The sequence below is a fragment of the Gigantopelta aegis genome, unplaced genomic scaffold (assembly GCF_016097555.1).
Source record: "Gigantopelta aegis isolate Gae_Host unplaced genomic scaffold, Gae_host_genome ctg2572_pilon_pilon, whole genome shotgun sequence".
Lineage (NCBI taxonomy): Eukaryota > Metazoa > Mollusca > Gastropoda > Neomphalida > Peltospiridae > Gigantopelta > Gigantopelta aegis.
This window is the reverse complement of record NW_024532960.1, coordinates 41,428-51,321: the sequence shown is the minus strand read 5'-3', so window position 1 is coordinate 51,321 and position 9,894 is coordinate 41,428. Positions and strand designations below refer to the sequence as shown.

Below are 9,894 nucleotides of genomic sequence, written 5' to 3'. Positions count from 1 at the left end.
AGTGCTCAGGCGTAAGAAATGGGACAAATGAATTGATGGACATATGGATTAAGTAATAGTAGATCATTTAATGAAACATTTTTTATACACAGGGTTACTTATTATGTTGAATTTCTTCCAAAGAAAGTCCGTGGTGTCTGTATTGTTCTCTTGGAGTTATGGTGGGCTGTTGGAAGTGTCTTTGCTGCTTTGCTAGCCCTTGCTGTAATACCAAATGGTAAATCACATGACTATCATATGACTATCATATGACATCAACATTCTCTAGTCCCAGATCCATAGAAACCTCTACTGTATATAACCACATTAATTGGAGAATATATGTCGGATTGAGCGCATTACCATTAGCTTTAGTTTTGTTTTTCTTCCTTGTGAGTTAAACCCTAACAATTAATGCACAAAGTATTTTAATTATATGGAAGCAGAGAGTTTGTCCTCAACAATAGACTAAAGTAATTGTACAAGACTATTATCCTGATATAGACAGTGTCCTTAAATGTTCTTTGAGTATAGGTTGTTCCTGAGTCTGCCAGATATTATGTGTCTCGTGGTAAAGTTAAAAAAAGGAGAAGAGGTGATTAAGCATATTGCTCGGTTAAACTTAAAAGTCCTCCTATTGTAAGTTACTCTGGAGTAGGTGTGGTCATCTAGTCAAACCTGTTTCCTTTACAGGGTCGTCTTGTTTTCTCAAGAAGAAAAGAGAGATTGGAAGAGGAACATACATCAGTCGAAGACAATCCCTCAGTACACTATTCTACAGGTAAGGAATGTTGTGTAATCAAATATGATCATTTTGTTCATTAGAGTCATCTTTGAGTGAGAACTTACCAGATAATAATGAGAATAGAATGTCTCCTGAAGAGGCTCCATTACTAAACGGAGGAGAACACCATTCTCCAACTTATTCTGTTTATCCAGCTGAAGTTAATGGTACACGTTTGACTAAATTGAAGGTATGGTTACTCTGTACATGTGATGATCATGTGATTGTATGGTGCACCATTACTACTGTATCATGTGATGATCATGTGACTGTATTGTGACCATTACTACTGTATCATATGACTGTTTGTTAGGCAAATGCTATACAAGCTGCTAAAAAAGTTGGACGTGATCTTACTGTTCTGTTTACTGGTGGTATGTGGAAGACATCAGTTCTTCTGTTTGTTTATTTGGTAAATTATATTGTCAATCCACTTATCCATTGTTATATTTGCTTATTATAAGGTTGGGATGTGCCTGGTTGTACTATGGTGCTGTCCTATTAACAACTACTATATTAGAATCAGGATATGATCTCATTGCGGTAAGATGCATTGTCTTTACATAATACCTGATTATTTTATTATTCAGGTAAAAATCGATCTGATCTAAGTACAGGTTGTCAAAACTTGACGACTTCCTTTTATACTCATATTGTCTGGACGTCAGCTGCAGAGTTTCCCGGTATTATAATTACATTAATTATTATTGAGTTAATTGGACGTAAGATTACTATGTCTGTTGAGTTTGTGGGAACGGCATTATTTTTTGGATTATTACTAATTTGTGTCCCTGAGTAAGTCAAAGGATGAATTTGTCATACTTAATTTTTTTTTCATTTCTCTAGAATATGGCTGACTGTATTTTTGTTTGGTGCTAGAGGGTTTGCTACTGGTGTGTTTCAAGCTGTTTACGTATACACTCCAGAGGTATTTCCTACCAAAGTACGAGGAATAGCAATGGGAGTTATGACATCATCCAGCTGCTCGTATAGGAGCATTAGTGACGCCATTTTTTTGCTCAGGTCAGCAAGTTAAGATGTAAATGAGACAGAGTGTAATCCTCTCCATTTCCTGCTCATTTAGGCTCTATTTCCCATAAAGTGATTATGCAACTTTATCATTATATATTGGGTCATCATTGATTTTAGCAGTATTATCATTATTACTACCAATAGAAACTAAAGGAAGATCATTAAAAGTAAGTCATATTACAATTATAATTGATTACTTGTATTGGTTATTTAGGATTTACATGCATAAAGAGTTGTATTAAATGTTTAATTTTATTTAACAAAAGTTTTTTCTTTTATTTATTTATTAATTAATTTGTGATAATCTCATTGAGGTAATAAATTTTATTTTATTAGTTATAATAATAGTATATAATAAAACATATTGATTTACTATTTAATTAATGATCAATTGATAACGACCACATGTATTTAGCTTTTGATAATATAACATGATGTCATAATGATGTAATGTGAGATCACAATATTGTACGTATGTGTGTATACCATATCTACTCTAATTATCAGTAAGAAATTAGTACTTTGTTTACTTTTAATTAAGGATCACCAGTATCTGATGACTGTGATTCCTTTCTTATTCTCTCTTTTTTCTTTTTTCTTCGTACTCTTTCTCATCTCTTGTCGCCCCTCTCCAATATGGATAAACGAGAAGTACTGTCCGCTAAGTCGTTAACTTCTTTATCAATAGTTCTTGGTTTTAGTTTTAACTTTGGCCGCGCCTCCAAGTCAGCTACATAATACATATCATATGATTATCACATGATTGAAGTCATGACATCACATAATTGTCACATGATTTACTTGGATCAGCTTCTTTGAATTCTTCATATGGTGGTCTTCCTCTTCTCTATCTCTCCCTCCTCCTCCTCCTCTACGTGGTCCTCGTCCACCACGATATCCTCGCCAACCTCCCTGATCAGAATAACCTCCTCTGTAAGAAGGAGGACCTCCAGGAGGATAGTATCCTGGAGGAGGGCCACCAGGTCCAGGAGGTTGACCATAATCTCCTAACATGGGTAAAAGAATAAAGAAACTTGAAAAAAAAGGGCTACTTCCACCTCGTCCTCCTCTACCACCTCTTCCTCCACCACCTCTCCCCCGTCTTCCTCCTCTACTCCCGCAACATTAACTTTTAACTGTCTGTTATCATATTCCTATTAATAGGAATGATGTCATTATTGTATAGTCTATAATAAAACAACTTGACTATCAATAATAACTTACAGCTCCATCAAATTCCAAAGCTTCTTTCAAAGACTCTAAATCTTCAAACTCAACATAACAGAATCCTGAGATTAGACAATACATTAGCCCCGCCCACACAGTTAATTAATTCTCTAGTACCTTTAAATTTGTCATTATCTTTGTCACGAACTAAACGAACTGCCTTGACCTAAAAACATGCTTATCATATGATCATCACATGACAATATTAGCCAACTTTGAGTGCCTGGAAGATGGCATCTAAATCGCCCTGAACAGTGTTAGGTGGTAAATTACCTACGAATGCAGTAAAGGGAGTTTCCTGAGGAAGATCAAAGTGGGACGGACCATAATTTTGATAGTCACCATATCGGTGACCTTGTGGAGGTCTAAATAAGATACATTCAGTTATATTTTTCTATTGTCTATTATATATGTACATTGACTTAATCCATTTATAGTACGAGTATCTATGGATCCAGCAGAAAATCCCCTAACTTGACGTGTGTATTACAATACAGACCACACCGCTTAAATCTAATTTTATCTGTACACAACAAATCACGGATTTTTTTAGGACCTCTAGACACTTCATATAATAAATACAGCATAATGGTATCATTACAAATAGGACTATTGTTTATTGTCTAGTAATTACAGGATATTATTACTACATTAGGTATATTATATATATATGATAAGTTAAAATATTAGTAATTAATGATCTAGCCAGTTTATCTCACCCTCTGTCGTGGTAGCCATAAGATGAACGAGGAGGCCCTTCAGAGGGACTACTATCGAATACTTCGTCAGCCATGTTCAGACACAACAACCATGTGGAATGGGTGTGGCGCCAAAGTAAGTAAGTGGCCACGCCCACAATCAACATGGCGTTCAAGCTTGTTGGAGATCAATTCTCTCAAATAAGACAGTTAAAGGTAGAAGGTCACCATGATTCACATATTGGTTGATGAGAGGTATATCCTTTTATAGAAGAAAAGAGTCAACCACCTTCTTGCTGGTCAAATTCCTGATAATGAAGCTCTTCACATGAGAGATGGACGTTAGGTGTGTCTGTTTGTCCATTTCTCATCCATTGATCCATTCATACAGATATGCCTGTTTAGTTTGTGGTCATCGTCCAGTATTTGATACCATAGCAACATTGACAATACATCGTAATGGGCGGAGACATATACAATGTAAGTACACATAGTGTTAATTTAAATGAGTGGGTGGATATCATTATTAATACCACACCCCTTAGCTGCACACAGACGCTTAAGAAAAAAAGGAATTACAAAGACAAGAACAGATAACAAAATCAGAAATGGAAAATGTATGTACACTATTATTTTAACGGCTGGTCATTGTTCTGTTCTAATTTAAGCCCCTCCCTCCATTGTTGTCACAAACTGCAGAAGCTGTTGACCGTGTTCTCTTATCATCAACTTCTCAGTCAAAATCAATGAAGACTACATTTACTGATGACCAATTTTTTTTCTCAAGAAAAAGAAAAACAAAACTATCCAATTTGGACAGCCATATGAAGATAATTAAGACTAATGAAGAGGAGAGTACCTCAGTATCAAAATCTGAACTTGTGTTTCCATGGAAATCAAAAGTTAAAAATGATGCTTTGTCAGGTTGCCATGGAAACAAGAAAACAAGTGAACAGCAAAAATCAGATAGCAAATTTGTCAAGTTACGCAGGTAAAGATAATGATGATGTAATGATGACATCACTCATATAATACCCCAGTTCAGGCTGGATACCAAATAGTGATGGTACATGGAGTAAAGATCCTAATGTTGAGTTTGATTCTGAAGATGATGATGAACTAATTTAATCCATTCAGAGAGAAACAACATGATGAAGATAAAGTGATCATATTATAATAACCAGTGATAACAATAATATGAGAGGTATCATTTTAAGGCTAACATTTCTTGTCTTCAGTGAACTTAACACTAATATGTGGTTAATATGATAAAAATAATGTCTGGATTAAATTGTACATGTAAACAAGTACAAATACATGTAAACAAGTACAAATACATGTAAACAAGTACATGTACATGTATTGTATAATTTTAGCTATTCTTCTGACAATTTGTATTTTTTTGATGTCCAGACGTTGTCCTTGTGTTAGACAATCTTCTAACCAGTTCACTGTGACCAACTCTTTCTTACAATCTGTTGCCAATAGCAACGGTGGTAAAGGCATCCTTTTGTCTTCTTGCATAGGACATAGAATGTGAGTGATTTTTGCTTTGTGTTGTTCCTCTATCTCACCGTCATAAGTGGGTGGAGTCAAGGTCTATACATGTAATGTAGACACATGTAAGATGTACATGTATTATAATATATTATAGTAATAAGGATATGCAATGAGATAACGAGATAGGCGTTTGCTTTTGGTCTCGTCAATACAATGGAAGTAAATAATAACACCAGTAAATAAATCAGGCAATGGCTCCACCCCTTCTGGTATCCAACGGTGACGACAAGACATGCCTTCTCTTGGAAGATTTGGATTATGAGTTTGAGACTTAACTGGAACTATATTCATCAAGGATGGTGCAGTGTTTCCATGACGATGGAAATAATATCTTGAGACATTTAACAGTTAAAGAAAACTTCAAGCTGGTTTTAAAACATGTACATATAGGTTACCATGGATACATGTAAGTGGGAACACCTCTGCTAGCCAATGCTTTCTTATAAGTCGCTCTGTCCCATACCAATTAAAGTTGGGCGTGGCATGTCCAATTCTTGGCAGATGGACTGATGCTGTGAAATTAACATTGTAAATGGATGAATGGATAGGAATGGACAAACCATCTCTTTGTCGAGCTAAGCGACTCACTCTCATTAATCCAGTACTCAAAGCTGATAACTTGATACCAGTTAAACGCCCACTATCATCACGAGACTGAGCTATTATCAACGCCAACTAAAATACAATATAATAATATTGTCTAGCAGCTGTCTCACATGTACCAAGTCCCTCCCTTCGTCACGACTCATACGATCATCCACAGATATCACATGTGCATCACCTAGTGATAAATCTATACAATGGATGGATGGATAGACGGTAAATGAACAGACAGATTAACCCTTCATTTTGCTGGCCTTTCTATAATGACTTTCAGGTTCTAATGAACGAGAAGATATAGCAGAAAATAGACCACCACGCCCCCATCTTCCAGAATCATCTAAAATGAGAACAGTCTCATTCCAACTCATGATCACAGATACGAATTATTGAGTATGAGTCTACAATATACTATGGGAACATACCAACACAGTGGACAATAATGGCATCTTTAGTTCCTGTACATTGAGGTTGTGTAACATCTCCTACAAGATACTGTATATCAAGTCCTCTTTCTTCATCATCACTGGACTCCTCTGAGTCACTGTCTAGTTGAACATTGAATGTTGAGTAGTTATTTTTTTGCCACCATTCAAGTCGCTTCCTTTCTTTCTCTTCATGTTTTTTTTTCTCGTTTTCCTCAAGCAATTTTTTGTTTCTTCAAACGAGCTTCTTCCCCGCTATTAACAAGGGAGGAGACCTAGTTGTAACAAGGGTAAGACCCTTGATTATTAGTTACCTTTCTTCTTCGTTCTGCTAGCTGTTCATCTGTTAATGGCTTGCGTTTTCTTGTCGGTAGGTCCACAGCAGAAAGGGGAATTTTATGTTCACTTCTTAATATTCTCTCATTAGTGTCTTCATCAATTAAAGTTAATTGAGCTAATTGTTATGATTAATCAATAAACCACACCCCCTCAATATGTATGTGTACCTGCTAATAATTCATCAAATGTCTTTCTATCATTGTCGTTAGCTCGTGAGTAGTCCCTTCCCTCATAAATGTACATGTTTTCAGGTCCTACAACATGTAAATATACAAACACTATGTCACCACACACACACACACACACACACACACACACACACACACACACACACACACACACACACACACACACACACACACACACACACACACACCTTTCATTTCAATGTCATCTTCAACAGTCTCAACTGCTGTTTCAATAATCCAGTGTCCATTGTCATTTGTCTCACCAACTATACTAAGAGAAAGTTAACTATATAACAATCAACTTAACAACACTACCTTTTTAAATCTTGACATTCAAGAATACTAACATATTTTGAACAATATAAAAAAGTAACAAAAACTTTATAATACCTTTCGTTAGATTCCAAGATCTTATCAAGACCAAATTTCAAAATGTCTGATAATTGAGGGGTACTGTCAGCAATTATATCTACTATCCCATGAGAGAATTGCCCTCCTTCGATGACTGTTTGAGTTAATACAAGTTTTGCTTCAGCTCGACGAAGAATAATTTCCTCAGCTGTGTCACGAGTGACAAGACGAATCACCTTAACTGGTCTAATGGGATTAGTGAAGGTTAATTAATGATTTAATGGGGGTGTGGTTCACTTTGTCTGTCCAATTCGATGTGCTCTTGCAGCTGCTTGCAAATCATTTTGAGGGTTAAAATCAGAATCAACAAATAAGACAGTGTCAGCCCCTACTAAATTGAGGCCTTGCCCACCTGTGTACAAGGTAGTATAGGTACAAGGTCAAAGGTCATATTAATACCTGCTCTAGTACTTAATAGAAAAATGAATGTGTTATCATCAGTGAAGTTTTTAATAGCTAGAAATCTTTCTTCACCTCTAACAGAACCATCTAATCTTTCATAGGAGTACCCTGTATGAGAGAAAAAGAGAGAGAGAGAGAGAGAGACAGACAGACAGACAGACAGAGAAAGAGAGAGAGAGAGAGAGACAGACAGACAGACAGAGAAAGAGAGAGAGAGAGAGACAGAGAGAGACAGAGACAGAGACAGAGACAGAGAGACAGAGAGAGAGAGAGAGACAGAGAGACAGAGAGAGACAGAGATGATTACACACACACACACACATTAAACACCTCTATATTCCAAGTAATCTTGTATGATATCTAAACATTCTTGTCATTTGTGAGAAGATAAGAACTCTATGACTACTATCAGGAGAGATAACCACTTATTATGAGGGAATTACCCCTTATAAATATGTACTTTGGTTTTATAAATTGCAACAATTTGGTCGATGATGAATAATTTCCCTGTTAAAAAACAATTAATTAATTTAATTAAAATAATTATATTTACCACTAGCTTCAACAAGATGTTCTCCAAGGACAAAAGGTTCAGGCTCCACCCCTAAATATATTAACATGTAAATTAATTATTTATTAAGGAACTCACCATCAAAACAGGTAAGGATGATTAATACATTTACGTAACTGAGAGAGAATGTTCAAAAGACGTGTCTTGTTACCGGCTTCACCAATGCAGCTTCCAAAGATATAAATAGTTGATATAATTGATATAATAGATGTTAAATTACTTACAAAGATCTTTAGTTAAAATAGCTTTATAAAGTTGTCTCTGTATTGTGGATAATCCAGTATATATAATAATTTCACTCTTTGAGGGAAGATCAAGAATTACCTGATGACAACAAAGTAACTTTAACTAGTATACATAACAGTTCCTATTGGTACCTCAGACTTTGTTCTTCGTAAGAGAAAATGGTTCCAAGATTGTATGCATCATTGAGATATTATGATCATCATCTATAATAATGTAAAGTTATTAATATATGTGTATCTAATATGTCACCATGGTGGACCTTGTATGGATGAGAAATGGTCTACAAATTTCTCAATTTTGCAATAGGAAATGTTTTAGGAGCAAACAATGAGAGAAGAGAGTAAAGCTGAGAAATAAATTAATAATAATTAGTAATAAATTAATTAATAAATAATAATTAGTAATAACTAGTATAACTTAATTAATAATAACTAGTATAACTTAATTAATTAATAATAACTAGTAATAACTTAATTACCTCATTAAGGTTATTTTGTATAGGGGTACCAGTTAGCAGGAGGTGAAAATCAGCTGGAAACTGTAACAATATAAATAGCTATACCTTTGACTAGTTAGCACTAACTGGACAAACCTGTTTTAAGGCTTGGTGAAGTTGTGATAATGGGTTTTAAGACGATGTCCTTCATCCACAATAATACATTGCCAAGAAAACCTAGCACCAATAAACTCCGCCCACTATGATAACGAGAACTTACCTTTGTAGAAATGTAATATCTTTCAGAACAATCTAATGAAAAATTGGATATATGAATAATAATTATATTATTAATTTAATTACCTCATAATGAGCTAATAAAACATGAAAAGGGAAGGGGGCCATTGGTAGGAATCTTTTGTTGAATTTCTGCCCTCAAACTCCTTTCCACCACAATAATTAAGACATTGAAATGAGGTGAGGCTCTGTGAATTAGAAGGCATAAATATAGAAGATAGGAGCCACACCTCTTTAGTTCAATTTCCCAGCCATTTACTACTGATAAGGGACAAAGAATCAAAATGGGACCAGTAAACTGTTTTGTTCCATGGAGATATAACAACAATGCTATGGGACTTATAAAAATGTAAAGATTATCATATATGTCTAATTAGATAAAGTACCTGCAGGGTCTTCCCCCAGTCCCATTTCATCGCCAAGGATACATCCGTGCCCTCTCTCGTATCGCTCAACTAGCCATCCTGCTCCTTTGAGCTGGTGATCACGGAGTGTAAATGTTTTTCATGCCCCATTTTGGAAATCTTCTTGACTTATTTTTTTTTGGCGATACTATTGGAAGTATTTTTATTGCATTTAGAAAATCCATTTCTGCACAATGTGGGTGGGCTGGTACGTTAATATTTTAGAGCATGCGCAGTAGAGCCAATTTTTAGAGAGGAGGAGACGTTGACCCTTAGCCAACGGAAACTAGTGGTT

General features: G+C 35.4%; 2 protein-coding genes across 2 annotated transcripts; both read right to left on the bottom strand.

The window, feature by feature from the left end:
* Positions 1-2,406: 2,406 nt before the first annotated feature.
* Positions 2,407-3,815, bottom strand: LOC121391504 (eukaryotic translation initiation factor 4H-like). The gene is given in 7 exon segments (XM_041523113.1): positions 2,407-2,525; positions 2,704-2,911; positions 2,914-2,949; positions 3,020-3,084; positions 3,140-3,188; positions 3,237-3,387; positions 3,742-3,815. Coding segments are annotated over 7 exon segments (702 nt in total).
* A 1,856-nt stretch (positions 3,816-5,671) lies between these two features.
* Positions 5,672-9,611, bottom strand: LOC121391503 (chromodomain-helicase-DNA-binding protein 1-like). Its single transcript, XM_041523112.1, is given in 21 exon segments — positions 5,672-5,712; positions 5,715-5,792; positions 5,841-5,955; positions 6,003-6,073; positions 6,122-6,220; positions 6,306-6,538; positions 7,223-7,429; positions 7,481-7,595; positions 7,643-7,753; positions 7,976-8,009; positions 8,011-8,050; positions 8,089-8,152; positions 8,199-8,254; positions 8,301-8,384; positions 8,437-8,540; positions 8,594-8,620; positions 8,622-8,665; positions 8,722-8,763; positions 8,766-8,808; positions 8,941-9,000; positions 9,582-9,611. Coding segments are annotated over 21 exon segments (1,698 nt in total).
* Between the last annotated feature and the right edge of the window lie 283 nt (positions 9,612-9,894).